Source organism: Heteronotia binoei, unplaced genomic scaffold, assembly GCF_032191835.1.
Source record: "Heteronotia binoei isolate CCM8104 ecotype False Entrance Well unplaced genomic scaffold, APGP_CSIRO_Hbin_v1 ptg002012l, whole genome shotgun sequence".
NCBI lineage: Eukaryota > Metazoa > Chordata > Lepidosauria > Squamata > Gekkonidae > Heteronotia > Heteronotia binoei.
Window position 1 is genome coordinate 45358 of NW_026800497.1, and position 22022 is coordinate 67379.

At 50.8% G+C, this 22022-nt stretch overlaps 1 protein-coding gene across 1 annotated transcript in view; it reads left to right on the forward strand.

The window, feature by feature from the left end:
* LOC132565925 (F-box only protein 34-like) overlaps nucleotides 1-6092 on the forward strand; it is a 43125-nt gene extending 37033 nt beyond the window's left edge. Inside the window, exon 3 of the mRNA XM_060230547.1 lies at nucleotides 3337-6092. Within this exon, the coding sequence (XP_060086530.1) occupies nucleotides 3337-5410 (2074 nt within the window). The 3' untranslated portion in view covers nucleotides 5411-6092. The remainder of the gene's footprint in view (nucleotides 1-3336) is intronic.
* Nucleotides 6093-22022: the final 15930 nt, after the last annotated feature.

The window sequence follows — 22022 nt, forward strand, 5'->3', positions numbered from 1 at the left end:
AGCAGGAGCTCCTCTGCATATTAGGCCACCCCCCCCCCCCCAATGTAGCCAATCCTCCAAGAGCTTACAGTAGGCCCTGTACGAAGAGCCCTGTGAGCTCCAGGAGATATGGCTACATCAGAGGTTGTGGCCTAAATCAGTGCTCTTTTTGTAGCAGGAGCTCCTTTGCATATTAGGCCACACCCCTCTGACATAGCCAGTCCTTCCAAGAGCTTACAGTAGGCCCTGTAACTAAGAGCCCTGTAAGCTCTTGGAGGTTTGGCTACGTCAGAGGGGTGTGGTCTAATATGCAAAGGAGCTTCTGCTACAAAAAAAAGCCCTGCTGAGCAGACAATACTTACTTTGACGGACTGAGGCTCTGATTCAGCAGAAGGCGACTTCAAGTTCAGCAGGCTATGAGATGGGAATTCAAGGCTGCTTTATAATGAATCTGCATATTGGCCCAGCTAGACCATTCCTGTCTACTGTGACCATCCATGGTTTTCTGGGTCCTCCAGAGAGGACCAGGATTTGAACCCAGGATCTTCCGCATGCAAAGCTGCCGCTCTCTTGTCGTGCATGAAACATTTAACCTCTTTCCCCAAGCGAAGGGGTCCAGGGCACGCAAGGCGTGGTGCAGAATGGCCGATTTGGCTCACGGAGAGTCATATTGTCTCAGCATCCCTTACCTTAGAGGAGGGTGACGCACCTTTCACCGCAAGGTTGTGGGAACTTTTTAGCCACACACCAACCTTTGGAACAATGCTTTATTAATGTATTTATTTATTTATCACTTTAGATAAGTGGAGAGCCAGTTTGGTGTAGTGGTTAAGTGTGCAGACTCTTATCTGGGAGCACCGGGTTTGATTCCCCACTCCTCCACTTGCACCTGCTGGAATGGCCTTGGGTCAGCCATAGCTCTGGCAGAGGTTGTCCTTGAAAGGTTCAGCTGCTGTGAGAGCCCTCTCCAGCCCCACCCACCTCACAGGGTGTCTGTTGTGGGGGAGGAAGGGAAAGGAGATTGTGAGCCGCTCTGAGACTCTTCGGAGTGGAGGGCGGGATATAAATCCAATATCTTCTTCTTCTTCTTCTAGATTTCTACCCCGCCCTCTCCGCAAGCGGACTCCGGGCGGCTAACAGTCAATTTTTTTTTTTAAACAAAATTTAGATTACAATTTAAAACAATTAAAATACATTTCATGGCACTGCTCAAAACTTCAGTATAGGCGGGATCATAACTTACTTTCTTCTGACAGTGATCCTAATTCCTCATTATGGCCTCTGGAAGGGCATTCCACATGGTTGGTGCTGCCACTGAGAAGGCCTTAGCCTGTATAGAGCACAGTCTGGCCTCCCTTGGTTTGGGGACAGAGAGTAGATTTTGTGTCCCTGAACACAGTGCTCTCTGAGGAACATATGGAGAAAGGCTTCATAGAGTTCTTCCACAAATATTCCCATGTATCCATCTGTATTTCTTTATTTACATTAATTGCCCACTTAATCATTTGAGATTTAACTACTTCATCTTTCATCTTTAAGAGTAGCATAGATTTTCAAAATTAATTTTTCATTATCTCCAAGCAGAACTTTTCCCATTTCTGTTTGTTCTCGTCTTATTCCTTCAGTTTTGATATCATTATCCACCAAACTCTTTAATTGTTGCATTTGGAACCAATCATATTTATTATTCAACTCTTCAGCAGTTTTCAGTTCTTTTTTCCACTTTGTATTTTTAATAATTGATTATATGACAACCACTTTTCTTCACCTATCTCAGCCATTATTTTTATTACTTCAGCTGGCACTATCCATAACGGTTTTCTCTCATCCCCATATTTCTTGTATTTCATCCATGTATTTAGCAAATTATTTCTTATATAATGGTGAGAGAAAAAAATGTCCATCTTTTTTTTCCCATAATACAAATATGCGTGCCAGCCAAATTTATTTCCGTGACCTTCCAGCACTAAGACTTTTTGTTTAACAGCGTTATCCATTCTTTTATCCACACTAAACAAACTGCTTCCTGATATAATTTTAAATTTGTTAGTTGAAATCCACCTTTCTTTTTCATTTTGATCCTTGGTTTCTTCCCAGCCCACACAAATTTTGAAATTTTTCTTCGCCATTTATCAAATTGTTTACTTTCTTTCACAATGGAAATAGTTTGAAACAAATACATTATTCTTGGTAGAATATTCATTTTAATTGCAGCTATTCTATCCAGAGAAAGAGCCTTCTCAAGGGTGAGGCCTTCTCCAATCAAGGGCCTTCTCAAGGGCAAGGTCCTTCTCTGAGCGAAGGCCTTCTCAAGGGTGAGGGCCTTCTCCGAGCAAGGGCCTTCTCAAGGACAAGGTCCTTCTCTGAGCGAGGGGCTTCTCAAGGGTGAGGGTCTTCTACGAGCAAGGGCCTTCTCAAGGACGAGGTCCTTCTCCGAGCGAGGGCCTTCTCAAGGGCAAGGGCCTTCTCTGGGCAAGGGCCTTCTCAAGGGTGAGGTCCTTCTCTGAGCAAGGACCTTCTCAAGGACGAGGTCCTTCTCCGAGCGAGGGCCTTCTCAAGGGCGAGGTCCTTCTCTGAGCGAGGGCCTTCTCAAGGGTGAGGGTCTTCTCCAAGCAAGGGCCTTCTCAAGGACAAGGTCCTTCTCCGAACGAGGGCCTTCTCCAGGGCAAGGGCTTTCTCTGAGCAAGAGTCTTCTCAAGGGCGAGGGCCTTCTCAAGGCAAGGGCCTTCTCAAGGGCAAGGGTCATCTCCTACCAATGGCCTTCTCTGAGCAAGGGCCTTCTCAAGGGTGAGGGCCTTCTCACTAGTGGCCCCTGTTCTGTGAAGCCAGTTGCCTGAGGAGGCAGATGTCTTATGGGATCTCTCTAGGTTCTGCAGGGCATCAAGGCTGCTCTTTTTCAGGCAGCCTTTGGGTGACTGTGATCCACCCTGCAGCTTCTGCTGTGTCTTCACCATCCACACATCCTATCCTGTTTAATAGTGGATAGATTTGAATGGGGATAGATTTTTAATCGTTTTATATTTAAAAAATCTATTTATTGTATCCTTCTTATTGTTTTCATTGGGTGTGTTTTATATGCTGTTAGCTGTGCCAAATCCCACTCAGGGGAGAGGGAACAATATATAAATTTGAGAAATAAATAAGCAAACAAACAAATAGGAGTCCATGTTTACAAATCCCCTTGAGGAAAATAAGGACACTGGGTTGTATCTTGCCACTCGCTTAGCAGACAGTGGCACGATCCTTCGGCTTAAGATTTCCTCTGCCTCATTGTTTGCACCAAAGGAGATCTCTTTGCAGTGGAATAATGTATGTTGTGTGAGTTAAAATGTCCCTCTCTATCGTTTTCTTTCCTAGAATATCTGGCATGCACTTAAAGCCATATCTCAAGCTTCAGAAGAAAGAGCGGCCTCTAGAAATAAGCCAGGACCCCCCACAAAGCACACCCATGAGCCAACAGCGGCTGGCCAATGAGGAAAAGCGCAGCAGTCCCAAGGCTGGCTTCTTAGCTAGCCCGCCTCTCCGCAAGCCACTGGGGAACCTTTCCGCCAACTCCCTCTGTGGCAGGAATGGTGGTCGAGTTCACGCCGAAGGGCGAAGCGGGAAGGAGAAGCGGAGCGCTCTGCCCGCCACCATCCACCAGGGGGAGGACGGAGAGCCGTTGCTGGACATCTGGGCAGTTGTGAAACCGGGGAACACCAAGGAGAAGATTGCCTTCTTCGCAGCCCAGCAGTGCGCTGACAACCGGCTCTGCTCCATGAAGAACAAAAGCACTTGGGACATCGACGGGAGGGCGACCAAGCGGAGGAAAAAATCGCTCGACCTCAGGAAGGCCAAGATCCACCTGGAAAGGCCACGAGAGACTAGTGGGAGGTGCTACGAGCCGTTCGCCTGCGGCATTGAGCACTGCTCTGTCCATAATGTGAATGACGGCGGGGAGGGGGGTTTCCCCGGGAGGCCTTTATCCGTGATCGAGATGGTCGCTTTCCTGGAACAACGAGCGAGTGTTTTGCTTGCTGACTGCACCAAGAACTGCCCCGGTGCCCCAACCGTTACTAGGTGTCCCGGGCAAGCCAAAGTCTCACTTCCCTCATCCAGCCCCTTTTCCAACTTGGGAGGCCACGAGACTCCACCTGAAAAGGCAACCTGCGGGACCAGCAGCGACGGAGAGCAGCAGGCCGAGCCCGTGCGGGTGTTGGACATGGTGGCGAAGCTGGAATCGGAGTGCCTGAGACGGCAAAGCGAACGGGAAGCGGGAAGCCTCTCACGAAACAACAGCTTCCGGAGGAACGTTGGGCGGGTGCTGCTGGCAAGTGGAACACCGGCTGAGAATGAAGCCGGCAAGGAGCCTTCCGGGGTTCTTAATCAGGAAGAACGGGGCAAGGATGACAACGAGAGATCAAAGTGTGGCTCTACGGAGGAAGACAATTTCTGGGAAGTTCCGCCGCCTGTCCAGTTGTCATCATTTGTGGAGAATTCAAGTTCTCAGCTCGATCTGGGAACTCCATCACGATCTAAGGTTACGCTACAACTCCCTTCTACATATCCAGAAGCCGCTCAGGCGTGTCTACGTTCCTTACACGGGGAAAATGCAGCCTTTGCTTCTACACCTAAAGAACCAGGAGATGTTTCTAACCCAAATTCGCATCTCAGGACGAAAGAGTCCTTAAATATTAGCATCTCTGTCATAAAGATGGATAAACTGTGTAGAAAAGCTCACCCTTCTGACTCGAGCTTCGGGGAAGATTCTCTTCCGGGGAGGTTATTCCTACTGTTGTCTGAGCGCGAAACTCGCCGCAAGCATCTCCGTACAGGGGACGCTACTGCAGAAGAGCACCGAGTGGATGTTGACAGGAAGGGAGACCCTCCCACTGACACACCTTGTGTAATCAGCGGCGTCTCCGGGGAACCCGTGGAAGCCCTCTTGCAGGGCCCCGATGCTTGTCATTTAAAGAGGCAGCGATCGCATGACTTTCTGGAGACCCGCTTCAAGATCCAGCAGCTGCTGGAGCCCCAGCAGTACCTGGTCTTCCTCCCCCACCACATCCTTGTGAAGATCTTCGGCCTGCTGCCCACCAGGAGCCTGGTGGCCCTCAAATGCACTTGCGGCTATTTCAAATTCATCATTGAGTACTACAACATCCGGCCGGCCGATTCCCGCTGGGTGCGCGACCCCCGCTACCGGGAGGACCCGTGCAAGCAGTGCAAGAAGAAGTACGTCAAGGGGGACGTCTCGCTCTGCCGGTGGCACCCCAAGCCCTATTGCCAAGCTTTGCCCTATGGACCCGGCTACTGGATGTGTTGCCACCGGGCCCAGAAGAATGTCCCCGGGTGCAAACTAGGCCTCCACGACAATCATTGGGTCCCTGCGTGCCACAGCTTTAACCGGGCTATTCACAAGAAGCCCCGGGAAACGGAAGAGGAGTGTTAGCCCCCGATCCGGTGGCTTCTTTGGGAGGCCTCCGTTCCTGGACAGAAGGAGGATTTTTTCACGCCTTGTGCTGTTTACGCTGTACATAGTTTGTGGGTGGTTTTTCTCCCCCCCCCCCCCTTTCCCATATCCTTTCCATGGGGCTTTGAAACTGCACATACTTTAAATCATGAGAGCCTTTTAGAGGAAAGAGAGCACCCGCCCCGGCCCACCTGTGTAAATAATATCCCAGAAATTCCCTTTTTGTCTGTGAGAATTGTCTTTCTCAGCAGCTGGCTAGCCAAGCCCCTCCCCCCAAAATCGCTACAACGCAGCGGCAGAGAGTGTTGCGGCTACTCGGTCCCCGTGTTTTAAAGTGGTCTCGTTCTTGGAAATCTGTATATCCTGTATAATATATACATATTATATATAAAATTATATATATATATATTAAAAAGAAAAAAAAAACGTTTCTGGAAAAAGAAACTCTAAATAGGTAAAGGTGAAAGAGATGGTTTAAACTGGACAACCTTAAAAACTAGCCTAGAACAAAATATTTGTTATATCTTAGGGGGGGGGCCGTCAGAGGAAAGAAGAATGTTATCCTTTAGAAAAGATGTCGCGAAAAGCTCTTGCTGACGGCCCCCACTTATCTGGTTTTCCTTCTTTTTTTTTTTTACTTAAATAAAATGTGCATTCTCAATCTGCCATTACTCTTCGTGTTGTCTTCCCCCCTCTCCACCCCCAATGCGATAAAGTAGAATTCCAGGCTGCGCAGAAATGTAGCTCGGGAAGCAGTGTGTGTGACTGATGTGTTTCAGACTCTTGATTCAGAGAGCCAGTGGGGTTGTAGCGGTTAATAGTCATTAGTCTTTAGGGTGCTCCAGGACTCTTGTTCTCTTCTACTGATACAGACTAACACAGCTACCCATCTTGATCTAGCTACAAGTCCAGTGCTCTGAAACCACTACACTGTGCTGGCTCTGGAAATCTACTCAGTCCTCAGGGCAAGCCGGACTCAAAGAACATAAGAGAAGCCATGTTGGATCGGGCCAATGACCCATCCAGTCCAACACTCTGTGTCACATAAGAACATGAGAGAAGCCATGTTGGATCAGGCCAATGGCCTATCCAGTCCAACACTCTGTGTCACATAAGAACATAAGAGAAGCCATGTTGGACCAGGCCAGTGGCCCATCCAGTCCAACACTCTGTGTCACATAAGAACATGAGAGAAGCCATGTTGGATCAGGCCAGTGGCCCATCCAGTCCAACACTCTGTGTCACACATAAGAACGTAAGAGAAGCCACGTTGGATCAGGCCAATGGCCCATCCAGTCCAACACTCTGTGTCACATAAGAACATAAGAGAAGCCATGTTGGATCAGGCCAGTGGCCCCTCCAGTCCAACACTCTGTGTCACATAAGAACATGAGAGAAGCCATGTTGGATCAGGCCAGTGGCCCATCCAGTCCAACACTCTGTGTCACACATAAGAACGTAAGAGAAGCCACGTTGGATCAGGCCAATGGCCCATCCAGTCCAACACTCTGTGTCACATAAGAACATAAGAGAAGCCATGTTGGATCAGGCCAGTGGCCCCTCCAGTCCAACACTCTGTGTCACTTAAGAACATGAGAGAAGCCATGTTGATCAGGCCAATGGCCCATCCAGTCCAACACTCTGGTCGTTTTCGCACTCACCTTAATCAGCAGCGACGACCCTCTTCACCGCGCAGGATCCGCGCGGATTTCGCACTAATTGCCGCGGAGCACCCGGAAGAGCCGGAAAGTCCCGGCGCTTTTGCAGCGCAAACCGAAACCGCCAAAAAGCAGTTTCCGTTTGCGCCGCAAAAGCGCCGGGACTTTCCGGCTCTTCCGGGTGCTCCGCGGCAATTAGTGCGAAATCCGCGCGGATCCTGCGCGGTGAAGAGGGTCGTCGCTGCTGATTAAGGTGAGTGCGAAAACGACCACAGTGTCACACATAAGAACGCAAGAGAAGCCATGTTGGATCAGGCCAATAGCCCATTCAGTCCAACACTCTGTGTCACACATAAGAACATAAGAAAAGCTATATTGGATCAGGCCAATGGCCCATCCAGTCCAACACTCTGTGTCACACATAAGAATGCAAGAAAAGCCATGTTGGATCAGGCCAATGGCCCATTCAGTCCAACACTCTGTGTCACACATAAGAACATAAGAAAAGCTATGTTGGATCAGGCCAATGGCCCATCCAGTCCAACACTCTGTGTCACACATAAGAATGCAAGAAAAGCCATGTTGGATCAGGCCAATGGCCCATTCAGTCCAACACTCTGTGTCACACATAAGAACATAAGAAAAGCTATGTTGGATCAGGCCAATGGCCCATCCAGTCCAACACTCTGTGTCACACATAAGAACGCAGGAGAAGCCATGTTGGATCAGGCCAATGGCCCATCCAGTCCAGCACTCTGTGTCACACAGTGGCCAAAAAAACCATGCGCCATCAGGAGGTCCACCAGTGGGGCCAGGACACTAGAAGCCCTCCCACTGCTGCTCCCCCCCCCCCAGCACCAAGAATACTGAGCATCCCTTGCCCCAGACAGAGAGTTCCATCTATACCCTGTGGCTAACAGCCACTGATGGACCTCTGCTCCATATGGGGAGGGACAGTGGCTCAGTGGTAGAGCATCTGCTTGGTAAGCAGAAGGTCCCAGGTTCAGTCCCCAGCATCTCCAACTAAAAAAAAAGGGTCCAGGCAAGTAGGCATGAAAAACCTCAGCTTGAGATTCTGGAGAGCCACTGCCAGTCTGAGTAGACAATACTGACCGAGGGTCTGATTCAGTATAGAATCATAGAGTTGGAAGGGACCTCCAGAGTCATCTAGTCCAACCCCTTGCACAATGCAGGAAACTCACAAATACCTCCCCCTAAATTCACAGGATCTTCATAAGGCAGCTTCATGTATTCATGTTTATCCAATCCTCTCTTAAAACTGTCTATGCTTGCAGCTACCACCACCACCTGTGGCAGTGAATTCCATGTGTAACTCTTTAATGATTCTACCTTGTTGGAATTTGCTTCCCAACTACTGGCAGCTTCATTGAACAAATCTCTAAATTCGGCCACTCGAAAAGTTAGCATGCCCCTACCCACCCCGAACGTTCGATTGGATTCTGTACCCTGTCGTTCGCTCTGGAGCCTGGTCGCCTACCTAAGCTTGAGAAACCCGGACAGAGTGGTCTGCAGTTGGCTGAAGGCGTATATTCAATGTCAGAAATGGGTTGACGTCAGCTTGAAGAAATCCCCTTGGGGCGGTAGTGGATCAAGTGCATTAAGTCAAGTGCGTTAAGGTGGTGGGCTCTCTTTCCTTGGAGGTTTTGAAACAGAGGACATAGGAAGCTGCCTTCTACTGAATCAGACCCTTAATCCATCAAAGTCAGTATTGTCTACTCGACTGGCAGCGGCTCTCCAGGGTCTCAAGCTGAGGTTTTTCACACCTATTTGCCTGGACCCTTTTTTGGAGATGCCAGGGATTGAACCTGGGACCTTCTGCTTCCCAAGCAGATACTCTACCACTGAGCCACCGTCCCTCCCCAGGCTAGATCAGAGGTGTCAAATTCATTTGTTATGAGGGCCAGATCTGACATAAATGAGACCTTGTTGGGCCGGGCCATGTCGGGTTGGGCCGAGCCATGTCCGCCTGGGCCCTGTGTGTACCTATTTCAGATTAAGGAGCAGAGTTATAAAATTTATAAAGAACACAGACAAATACAAATATGTTTTTTTAAAAATGCTTAAAATGTTAGCACTTATTGGTCTTAAAGATGCTTTCTTTTCATTTCTTCCATGGGATCCAGGGGACTGGGCCAAGGAAGCTCTGGCTCTTTCCTTCCTCCCCCCAGGGGACTGGGGGGGGGAGCCTCAGCCAATAGAAGGAAGAGAAACTTGGCTCAGTAGCTCTGCTGTGCGATTGAGAGAGCCTGGCAAAGCAAGCTATTCCTCCCCCCTTCTTCCCCAAGGGACGAGCCTCAGCTAATGGAGAAATTAGAGGTTCTGCTCTGTAGCTCCTGTGCGATTGAGCAAGCCTTGTAAAGCATGCTGTGATGCAGAAGGAAGCAAGAGAGAGGGAGAAGGAAGCAGATGACAGCCAGTTGCTCGGGGGCCTGATAGGAGCCCTCCGGGGGCCTGATTCAGCCCCCGAACTGCATGTTTGACACCCCTGGGCTAGATGGCCATCTGACAGCAATGAAGATCCTGTGAATTTAGGGGGAGGTGTTTGTGAGTTTCCTGCATTGAGCAAGGGGTTGGACTAGATGACCTTGGGGGTTCCTTCCAACTCCATGATTCTATGATTCTAAGTTGCGGCCAACTTTACAGCAACACTCATTAGGCTCTCAAGACATGTGAGACGCAGAGATGGTTTGCAGTTGATTTCCTCTGCACGTGCTTCTTTGGTGGTCTCCCATCCAAGTACTGTCCCCACTTAGCTTCCAAGACCTGACAGCAGAAAAGAACAAATGTCCAGTAGCTCCTTAAAGAGCCAGTTTGGTGTAGGTGAAGTGCGCGGGCTCTTATCTGGGAGAACCGGGTTTGATGCCCCACTCCTCCACCCGCAGCTGCTGGAATGGCCTTGGGTCAGCAGAGCTCTCTCAGTGCTGATCTTCCTCGTGGTCTCTGTGCAGGCCACACACTGGGTATTGCGCCTGTGCGGTACCTCTCTTCAGGAAATTTCTAGAGATAGTTTCTTTGGCGGGCTTTCTCTCAGGTCCCGGGAAGCAGGCACTGACGGCGCAGTTCACCTCACACTGGGTATTGCGCCTGCGCGGTACCTCTCTTCAGGAAATTTGTAGAGATAGTTTCTTTGGCGGGCTTTCTCTCAGGTCCCGGGAAGCAGGCACTGACGGCGCAGTTCACCTCACACTGGGTATTGCGCCTGTGCGGTACCTCTCTTCAGGAAATTTCTACAAATAGTTTCTTTGGTGGGCTTTCTCTCAGCTCCTGGGAAGCAGGCACTGACGGCGCAGTTCACCTCACACTGGGTATTGAGCCTGTGCGGTACCTCTCTTCAGGAAATTTCTAGAAATAGTTTCTTTGGTGGGCTTTCTCTCAGCTCCTGGGAAGCAGGCACTGACGGCGCAGTTCACCTCACACTGGGTATTGCGCCTTTGCGGTACCTCTCTTCAGGAAATTTCTAGAAATAGTTTCTTTGGTGGGCTTTCTCTCAGCTCCTGGGAAGCAGGCACTGACGGCGCAGTTCACCTCACACTGGGTATTGCGCCTGCGCGGTGCCTCTCTTCAGGAAATTTCTACAGATGATTTCTTTGGCGGGCTTCCTCTCAGCTCCCGGGAAGCAGACACTGATGGCACAGTTCACCTCACACTGGGTATTGCGCATGTGCGGTACCTCTCTTCAGGAAATTTCTAGAGATAGTTTCTTTGGCGGGCTTTCTCTCAGGTCCCGGGAAGCAGGCACTGACGGCGCAGTTCACCTCACACTGGGTATTGCGCCTGCGCGGTACCTCTCTTCAGGAAATTTGTAGAGATAGTTTCTTTGGCGGGCTTTCTCTCAGGTCCCGGGAAGCAGGCACTGACGGCGCAGTTCACCTCACACTGGGTATTGCGCCTGTGCGGTACCTCTCTTCAGGAAATTTCTACAAATAGTTTCTTTGGTGGGCTTTCTCTCAGCTCCTGGGAAGCAGGCACTGACGGCGCAGTTCACCTCACACTGGGTATTGAGCCTGTGCGGTACCTCTCTTCAGGAAATTTCTAGAAATAGTTTCTTTGGTGGGCTTTCTCTCAGCTCCTGGGAAGCAGGCACTGACGGCGCAGTTCACCTCACACTGGGTATTGTGCCTTTGCGGTACCTCTCTTCAGGAAATTTCTAGAAATAGTTTCTTTGGTGGGCTTTCTCTCAGCTCCTGGGAAGCAGGCACTGACGGCGCAGTTCACCTCACACTGGGTATTGCGCCTGCGCGGTGCCTCTCTTCAGGAAATTTCTACAGATGATTTCTTTGGCGGGCTTCCTCTCAGCTCCCGGGAAGCAGACACTGATGGCACAGTTCACCTCACACTGGGTATTGCGCATGTGCGGTACCTCTCTTCAGGAAATTTCTAGAAATAGTTTCTTTGGTGGGCTTTCTCTCAGCTCCCGGGAAGCAGGCACTGACGGCGCAGTTCATCTCAAATCAAATAGAAGATCTTGGAGTGGTCATCTGTGCAGCCGCACCCACCCACCCACCCAACCTTCCTGACGGCTGGGTTTCTCAGACGATTTGAAACTTTCAGAGCTCCCCGGCGGTGTAAGGAAGGAACTGAGGTGCGGGCAGGATTTCCCTCAGCTCCAGGCATGCGCCGTCAATGCCGGCTTCCCGGGACCTGAGAAAAAGCCCGCCAAAAAAATTATCTCTAGAAATTTCCTGAACAGAGGTACCATGCAGGCGCAGTACCCAGTGTGTGGCTGCTAAGATGACCACTCGATCATCAGTTACAGGTAAGCAACCTGTTTTCCTTGAAAGGGCAGCTTCTGGGAGAGCTCTCTCAGCCCTGCCCACCTCACAGGGTGTCTGTTGTGTGGGAAGAAAATAAAGGGGATTGTAAGTGGCTCTGAGTCTCTGATTCAGAGAGAAGGGTGGGGTATAAATCTACACGCAGGGGTGTCAAACTCATTTGTTATGTGGGCCGGATCTGACATATTTTATTTATTTTATTTATTTATTTAATGGACTTATATCCCGCCCTTCTCACCGAAGTGTCTCAGGGCGGCTCACAACACAATAATTCACATAATTCAGTTTAAAACATTTACAAGTACAGTTAAAACCACAATTGATAAAACAAGATAAAATAAAACCAGCGGTCTATAAAAGCATTTTGTTCCATCCAAGATGTTCTCCTCTGCAGTTAGGTGTTGTAGGCCTGCCGGAAGAGGGCTGTCTTGCAGGCCCTGCGGAACTGCCCTAGGGACCTTGTTGTGCCGGGCCATGTCGGGTTGGGTCAAGTCACGTCGGGCCGGTCCATGTGTGTACTTATTTAAGATTAGGTAGCAGAGATATAAATTTTATAAAGAACAAGGCCTTCTTGTGCATGAGACCTGAAAGAGCCACAAGAGGGCAGCTGGAAGAGTACAAGCTCTTTGCTTGAGGACCAGGAAGGCTCAAGATCAAATAGACGGGGAGTCTGACATACATTTCCCCTACCTTTTCCTTTGCAGTGGTGCTGGCCTTCGTTCATGTTTCCTTTGCAAGTACAGGTCTCCCTGGCTTAATCAGGCTGGAGAGGTCGTGGGCTCAATGGAAGAGCGTCTGCTGTGTGTGCAGAAGCTCCCAGGGGTGCTCCATGGCAACGGACACATGAAGCTGGCCCATTCCAAATCAGACACACACACACACCCCCGTCCACTGGAGTCAGTCTTCTCAAACCAGCAGTGGCTCCTCAGAGTCTCGGGCTGAGGTCTTTCCCATCACTTCTTGCCTGGTTCTCTGCACTGGAGATGCCCGAGATTGAACCCGGGACCTTCTGCATGCCGAGCAGAGGCTCCACCACCGAGCCACAGCCCTTCCATGGAACAGGTAGGAATTGAAAAACTTCGACCTGAGGACCTGGAGAGCTGCTGCCAGTCCGAATAGACCAGGGGTGGCCACACTGACTCAGGATCCACCTGCGGCTCTTTCACACATACTGTGTAGCTCTTGAAGCCCCCACTGTCCTGTTGGCCGGCTTGGAGAAGGCATTTGTCTCTCTCAATCCCTTTGCCAAGCCACGGACAATGCATTTAAAGTTGCTTTATTTCCCCTCTCCCTCCCTCCCCCCCATCTGTTTGCCTTCCTTCCTTCCCTCCCTCGCAGCTCTCAAACATCTGACATTCACGTTATCGTTACCGTTAGGTGGATCTGTACGTGGTTGACAGATCGCACCCGGAGAGTGCTTGTGAATGGTTCCTCATCCTCTTGGAGAGGAGTGACAAGTGGAGTGCCTCAAGGATCTGTCCTGGGACCTGTTTTGTTCAACATCTTTATCAATGATTTGGATGAAGGAATAGTAAAAAGGTAAAGGTAGTCCCCTGTGCAAGCACCAGTTTTTGACTCTGGGGTGACGTTGCTTTTATGTTTTCACAACAGACTTTTTACAGGGTGGTTTGCCATGGCCTCCCCCAGTAGAACATAAGAGAAGCCATGTTAGATCAGGCCAATGGCCCATCCAGTCCAACACTCTGTGTCACACAGTGGCAAAAAAAAATTATATATATATATACACACACACACTGTGGCTAATAGCCACTGATGGACCTCTGCTCCATATTTTTATCTAAATCCCTCTTGAAGGTGGCTATGCTTGTGGCCGCCACCACCTCCTGTGGCAGTGAATTCCACATGTTAATCACCCTTTGGGTGAAGAAGTACTTCCTTTTATCCGTTTTAACTACGGATAAAGTCATCTACGCTTTCCCCCCAGCAAGCTGGGGACTCATTTTACTGACCTCATTAGGATGGAAGGCTGAGTCAACCTGGAGCCGGCTACCTGAACCAGCTTTCGCTGGGATCGAACTCAGGTTGTGAACAGAGGGCTCCGACTGCAGTAGAGAGCCAGTTTGGTGTAGTGGTTGAGTGCGCGGACTCTTATCTGGGAGAACCGGGTTTGATTCCCCACTCCTCCACTTGCACCTGCTGGAATGGCCTTGGGTCAGCCATAGCTCTGGCAGAGGTTGTCCTTGAAAGGGCAGCTGCTGTGAGAGCCCTCTCCAGCCCCACCCACCTCACAGGGTGTCTGTTGTGGGGGAGGAAGGGAAAGGAGATTGTGAGCCGCTCTGAGACTCTTCGGAGTGGAGGGCGGGATATAAATCCAATATCTTCTTCAGTACTGCAGCTTTCCCACTCTGTGCCACGGGGCTCTATGAAGGAATAGAGGGAATGCTTATTAAATTTGCCAATGATACTAAATTGGGAGGGGTTGCAAATACAGTAGAAGACAGAAACAGGATACAGGAAGACCTTGAAAGGCTGGAAAACGGCTAAAATCAATAAAATGAATTTTAACAGGGATAAATGTAAAGTTCTGCATTTAGGTAGGAAAAATTCAATGCATGGTTATAGGATGGGAGAGACTTGTATTAGCAGTAGTATGTGTGAAAAGGCTCTAGGGGTCTTAGTGGATCATACGCTGAACATGAGTCAACAGTGTGATGCGGTGGCTAAAAAGGCAAATGCAATTTTGGGCTGTATCAACAAAAGTCTAGTGTCCAGATCGCGTGATGTGATGGTAACGCTTTACCCTGCTCTGGTAAGACCTCACCTGGAGTATTGTGTTCAGTTTTGGGCACCACATTTTAAGAAGGATATAGACAAGCTGGAACGGGTCCAGAGGAGAACGATGAAGATGGTGAGGGGTCTGGAGACCAAGTCCTATGAGGAAAGGTTGAAGGAGCTGGGCACGTTTAGCCTGGAGAGGAGGTGGCTGAGAGGTGATAGGATCAACATCTTCAAGTACTTGAAAGGGCTGTCATATAGAGGAGGGTGTGGAATTGTTTTCTGTGGCCCCAGAAGGCAGGACCAGAACCAAGGGGTTGAAATTAAAAGAGTTTCCAGCTCAACGTTAGGAAGAATTTTCTGTTAGAGCAGTTCCTCAGTGGAACAGGCTTGCTCGGGAGGTGGTGAGCTCTCCTTCCTTGGAGGTTTTTAAGCACAGGCTAGAGGGCCATCTGACAGCAATGAAGATCCTGTGAATTTAGGGGGAGGAATCTGTTGAGTTTAGAGTGGTTCCTCAGTGAAACAGGCTTCCTCGGGAGGTGGTGGGCTCTCCTTCCTTGGAGGTTTTTAAACAGAGGCTAGATGGCCATCTGACAGCAATGAAGATCCTGTGAATTTAGGGGGAGGTGTTTGTGAGTTTAGAGCGGTTCCTCAGTGGAACAGGCTTCCTCAGGAGGTGGTGAGCGCTCCTTCCCTGGAGGTTTTTAAACAGGCTAGAGGGCCATCTGACAGCGATGAGGATCCTGTGAATTTAGGGGGAGGAATCTGTGAGTTTCCTGCATTGTGCAGGGGGTTGGACTAGATGATCCTGGAGGTCCCTTCCGATTCTATGATTCTATGTCTTAGGGCTCTCAAACCTCTGCATTATAGTTTGGCTCCCACTGCTTGTCTGGACTTTTGGGCATGATGATGGGAGTCACCATATGCAGCCCAAACATGTCACCCTTTGAGTCTGCCTTTCTTATGTTTCCACTGGTCACCACGGCTACCATTATTACTAAGTATGTGACGGGTTCCCCCCCCCCCCCCCGCCCCTTAAAATTGCTAAGGAAATATTGACTGGCTACAGAAGCCAGCATGACAGAATTACGGCTGCCATGTCTGTGTTGGGAAATACCTGGGGAGGGCGGGGTTTGGGGAGGGGAGGAGCCTCGGTCTGGTCCATTGCCATACAGCCCACCCTCCCAAAGCAGCCATTTTCTCCAGGGGGACTGATCAAAGCCAGTGTGAACATCAGCCTCGTTCATTACAGAGCCTCCCCAACCTTACAGTTTTAAGGGGAGATTTGCTGTGATTAGAGAACATAGAACAGCGTCCCTAAATAACTGAGCCGTTAAACTGAAGAAGGGATTGAAACGTTATCAAAATCTAGAGAGACGTAGAATCATAGAAATGGAAGGGGCCTCCAGGGTCATCGAGTCCAAACACCTGCACAGTGCAGGAAACTCACAACGACCTACCCCAAGTTCACAGGATCTCTATCGCTGTCAGATGGCCATCTAGCCTCTGTTGAAAAATCTCCAAGGAAGGAGAGCCCACCACCTCCGGAGGAGGAAGCCTGTTCCATTGAGGACCTGCTCTAACGGTCAGGAAGTTCTTCCTCATGTTGATCCGGAAACTCTTTTGATTTAATTTCAACCCATTGGTTCTGGTCCTACCTTCTGGGGCCACAGAAAACAATTCCACTCCATCCTCTAGATGACAGCCCTTCAAGTTTTAGAAGTTGGTGATCCTATCACCTCTCAGCTGCCTCCTCTCCGGGCTAAACATCCCCAGCTCCTTCAACCTTTCCTCATAGGACTTGGTCTCCAGACCCCTCACCATCGTCGTCACCCTCCTCTGGACCCGTTCCAGCTTGTCTATATCCTCCTTAAAATGTGGTGTCCAAAACAGAACACAAGACTCCAAGTGAGGTCTTACAAGAGCAAAGCTTTGTAAGAAAGCGGCTGCATTGAAGCTACGTTCCTCAGGAGCACCCACCTTGTGAATTTCAGCTGGACTATTTCCAAGTTTGGACTTCTATCTATTCATTTGGGGACGAGGTTTTTTTTTTTTTTGCCTCCATGGGATTTCTGTTACTTTAAAAGGCCCTAGCCCTGCCGGCCTCTATCGTTATTGTATTGCTTATTATGTGCTGTACACAATCCTCGTAATATATTTTTGCAAACTGAAAGACGGTGTATTACTTGGTGGCTTCGATCAGTCTACTAATTACACCGTGCCCTTCAAGCAGCACAATTTCTGCACGGGAGCAGATCTCTGCCAGCTGAAAATGAGTTGCAAAAGCGAGAGATCTCCAGGCCTCACCTGGAAGCTGGCAACCCTAAAACCCACCCCATCATCACTCTTCACGATACATCTCTGTGGTAGGTGCAGCAACAACAACAAACGAGGCACAAGTGTAGAAAAATTCAGAGAGGTTTCTCAAGGCAATCTCACCTACAAATGAACCTGTTGTGTGTGAATGTGTCTGTTTGTTTCTGTGTGTGTCTGTGTGTGTGTCTATGTGTCTGCCTGTGTGTCTGTGTCTGCCTGTGTCTGTTTCTCTGTGTGTGTGTGTGTCTGTCTCTGTGTCTGTCTGCCTGTGTGTGTGTCTATGTGTCGGTCTGTGTCTGTGTGTGTCTGTGCGTGTCTGCCTGTCTGTGTGTGTCTGTGCATGTGTGTGTGTCTGTTTCTGTGCGTGTCTGTGTGTGTCTGTGAGTCTGTCTGTGTCTGTCTTTGTGTGTGTCTGTTTCTCTGTGTGTCTGTCGGTTTCTGTGCGTGTGTCTGCCTGTGTGTGTGTCTATGTGTCGGTCTGTGTCTGTGTGTGTCTGTGCGTGTCTGTGCATGTGTGTGTGTGTCTGTTTCTGTGCGTATCTGTGTGTGTCTATGTGTCTGCCTGTGTGTCTATGTCTGTGTCTGTTTCTCTGTGTGTGTCTGTGTGTCTGTCTGTGTCTGTCTTTGTGTGTGTGTGTCGGTTTCTGTGCGTGTGTCTGCCTGTATGTGTGTCTATGTGTCGGTCTGTGTGTGTGTCTGTGTGTCTGCCTGTCTGTGTGCGTGTCTCTGTGTCTGTGTGTGTCTGTGCGTGTCTGCCTGTCTGTGTGTGTCTGTGCATGTGTGCGTGTCTGTTTCTGTGCGTGTCTCTGTGTGTCTATGTGTCTGTGTGTCGGTCTGTGTCTGTCTTTGTGTGTGTCTGTTTCTCTGTGTGTCTGTCGGTTTCTGTGCGTGTGTCTGCCTGTGTGTGTGTCTATGTGTCGGTCTGTGTCTGTGCGTGTCTGTGCATGTGTGTGTGTCTGTGTGTGTGCCTGTTTCTGTGCGTATCTGTGTGTGTCTATGTGTCTGCCTGTGTGTCTATGTGTCTGTTTCTCCGTGTGTGTCTGTCTTTGTGTGTGTCTGTCGGTTTCTGTGCGTGTGTCTGCCTGTGTGTGTGTCTATGTGTCGGTCTGTGTCTGTTTCTGTGTGTCTGCCTGTCTGTGTGCGTGTGTCTGTGTGTCTGCCTGTCTCTGTGTGTGTGTCTCTGTGCATGTGTGTGTCTCTGTGTGTGTGGTGATTGCCAAGTTGCAGCTGACTTTTGGTCACCCTGTTATGGTTTTCAAGGCTGGAGGAGGTGGCTTGGCCATTGCCTGCCTCTGTGTAGCAATCCTGCAGCTCCTTGGTGGGCTGCCTTCAGGCCAGCCTGAGCCATCCACGGGAGGGCAGAGAGAAAGGCGGCTGGGCGCTGCTTGCCTCTGCCTAGCAACCCTGAGCTTCCTTGGGGGTCTTCCATTAAAGTCAAGCCCTGGCTTCTGAGATCTGACAAAAATGGGCTAGCCGGAGCCCTCCAGGTTACGAGCCCCACTACAGGGTCACGGAACAACCACTGAGATGAAGAGCAGGTTTTTATAGCTCACTTCTCTACCTTAAGGAGTCAGAACAGTTCACAATCACCTGTCTCTTCCTTTCCCTGCAACAGACACCCTGTGAGGGGGGTGGGGCTGAGAGGGCTCTCCCAGCAGCTGCCCTTCCAAGGACAGAGTCTCAGAGCGGCCTGCAATCTCCTTTCCCTTCCTCCCTCACAACAGATACCCTGTGAGGTGGCTGGGGCTGAGAGGGCTCTCCCAGCAGCTTCCCTTTCAAGGACAGAGTCTCAGAGCGGCCTACAATCTCCTTTCCCTTCCTCCCCCACAACAGACACCCTGTGAGGTGGCTGGGGCTGAGAGGGCTCTCCCAGCAGCTGCCCTTCCAAGGACAGAGTCTCAAAGCGGCCTACAATCTCCTTTCCCTTCCTCCCCCACAACAGACACCCTGTGAGGAGGGTGGGGCTGGAGTGGGCTCTCACAGCAGCTGCCCTTCCAAGGACAGAGTCTCAGAGCGGCCTACAATCTCCTTTCCCTTCCTCCCCCACAACAGACACCCTGTGAGGTGGCTGGGGCTGAGAGGGCTCTCCCAGCAGCTGCCCTTCCAAGGACAGAGTCTCAAAGCGGCCTACAATCTCCTTTCCCTTCCTCCCCCACAACAGACACCCTGTGAGGAGGGTGGGGCTGGAGTGGGCTCTCACAGCAGCTGCCCTTCCAAGGACAGAGTCTCAGAGCGGCCTACAATCTCCTTTCCCTTCCTCCCCCACAACAGACACCCTGTGAGGTGGCTGGGGCTGAGAGGGCTCTCCCAGCAGCTGCCCTTCCAAGGACAGAGTCTCAAAGCGGCCTACAATCTCCTTTCCCTTTCTTCCTCACAACAGACACCCTGTGAGGTGGGTGGGCCTGAGAGGGCTCTCCCAGCAGCTGCCCTTTCAAGGACAGAGTCTCAGAGAGGCCTACAATCTCCTTTACCTTCCTCCCCACAACAGACACCCTGTGAGGTGGGTGGGACTGACAGGGCTCTCCAAGCAGCTTCCCTTTCAAGGACAGAATCTCCTTTCCCTTCCTCCCCCACAACAGACACCCTGTGAGGTGGGTGGGGCTGGAGAGGGCTCTCACAGCAGCTGCCCTTTCAAGGACAGAGTCTCAGAGAGGCCTACAATCTCCTTTACCTTCCTCCCCACAACAGACACCCTGTGAGGTGGCTGGGGCTGAGAGGGCTCTCCCAGCAGCTTCCCTTTCAAGGACAGAGTCTCAGAGCGGCCTACAATCTCCTTTCCCTTCCTCCCCCACAACAGACACCCTGTGAGGTGGCTGGGGCTGAGAGGGCTCTCCCAGCAGCTGCCCTTCCAAGGACAGAGTCTCAAAGCGGCCTACAATCTCCTTTCCCTTCCTCCCCCACAACAGACACCCTGTGAGGAGGGTGGGGCTGGAGTGGGCTCTCACAGCAGCTGCCCTTCCAAGGACAGAGTCTCAGAGCGGCCTACAATCTCCTTTCCCTTCCTCCCCCACAACAGACACCCTGTGAGGTGGCTGGGGCTGAGAGGGCTCTCACAGCAGCTGCCCTTTCAAGGACAGAGTCTCAGAGCGGCCTACAATCTCCTTTACCTTTCTCCCCCACAACAGACACCCTGTGAAGTGGGTGGGGCTGGAGAGGGCTCTCACAGCAGCTGCCCTTTTCAAGGACAGAGTCTCAGAGCAGCCTACAATCTCCTTTCTCTTCCTCACCCACAACAGACACCCTGTGGGGCTGAGAGGGCACTCCCAGCAGCTGCCCTTTCAAGGACAGAGTCTCAGAGCAGCTTACAATCTCCTTTATCTTTCTCCCCCACAACAATTACCCTGTGAGGTGGGTGGGGCTGAGAGGACTCTTCCAGAAGCTGCCCTTTCAAGGACAACTCCTACAAGAGCCATGGCTGACCCAAGGCCATTCCAGCACCTGCAGGTGGAAGAGTGGGGAATCAAACCCGGTCTTCCCAGGTAAGAGTCCGTACACTTCACCTCTGCACCAAGATGGCCCTCCTGTTGTTAGTCATTTAGGCACTACTGGACTATTGCTCTTTTCTGATGCTGCAGACTGACACAGCTACCCATCTCAGTCTATCTGCTACCTTGTCCTATGGATCTCAAAAGGCGAATCTGGGACTTTATACAGAACTAGTTTGGTGTAGTGGCTAAGTGTGCGGACTCTTATCCGGGAGAACCAGGTTGGATTCCCCACTCTTCCACTTGCACCTGCTGGCATGGCCTTGGGTCAGCCAGAGCTCTGGCAGAGGTTGTCCTTGAAAGGGCAGCTGCTGTGAGAGCCCTTTCAGCCCCACCGACCTGACAGGGTGTCTGTTGTGGGGGAGGAAGGGAAAGGAGATTGTGAGCCGCTCAGAGACTCTTCGGAGTGGAGGGCGGGATATAAATCCAGTATCTTCATCTACCTCACAGGGTGTCTGTTGTGGGGGAGGAAGGGAAAGGAGATTGTGAGCCACTCTGAGACTCTTCGGAGTGGAGGGCAGGATATAAATCCAATATCTTCATCTACCTCACAGGGTGTCTGTTGTGGGGGAGGAAGGTAAAGGAGATTGTGAGCCACTCTGAGTCTCTTCGGAGTGGAGGGTGGGATATAAATCCAGTATCTTCATCTACCCCACAGGGTGTCTGTTGTGGGGGAGGAAGGGAAAGGAGATTGTAGGCTGCTCTGAGACTCTGTCCTTGAAAGGGCAGCTGCTGGGAGAGTCCTCTCAGCCCCACTCACCTCACAGGGTGTCTGTTGTGGGTGAGGAAGGGAAAGGAGATTGTAGGCTGCTCTGAGACTTTGTCCTTGAAAAGGGCAGCTGCTGTGAGAGCCCTCTCAGTCCCACCCACCTCACAGGGTGTCTGTTATGAGGGGAGAAGATATGGGAGATTGTAGGCCGCTCTGAGCCTCTGTCCTTGAAAGGGCAGCTGCTGTGAGAGCCCTCTCAGCCCCACTCACCTCACATGGTGTCTCTTGTGGGGGAGGAAGGGAAAGGAGATTGTAGGACGCTCTCTGTCCTTGAAAGGGCAGCTGCTGTGAGAGCTCTCTCAGCCCCACTCACCTCACATGGTGTCTCTTGTGGGGGAGGAAGGGAAAGGAGATTGTAGGCCGCTCTCTGTCCTTGAAAGGGCAGCTGCTGTGAGAGCCCTCTCAGCCCCACTCACCTCACAGGGTGTCTGTTGTGGGGGGGAGAAGACATAGGAGATTGTGAGCTGCTCTGAGTCTCTGATTCAGGGAGAAGGGCAGGGTATACACCTGCGATTCTTCTTCTTATACAGGTCAAAACCCAAACTGATTAATTTGAGGGATGTTCACGACAACGTGTAGACACCCGGTGGTGGGAAATGCCATCCATTTGAAAAACGTACGCCGCCCACTTTAGAATTTTCAAGGCCAGAGATGGCTTGTCGTCGCCTGCCTCTACGCAGCAACCCTGGGCTTCCTCGGTGGTCTCCCACCCAGATACTAACCAGGAATGACACAACTCAGATGCCTGAGGTTGGACCACCCTAAGCCATCCAGGTGGAAAGTGCCATCCAGTCGCAGCTGACGTAGGGTGGCCTTGTAAGGTTTACAAGACAA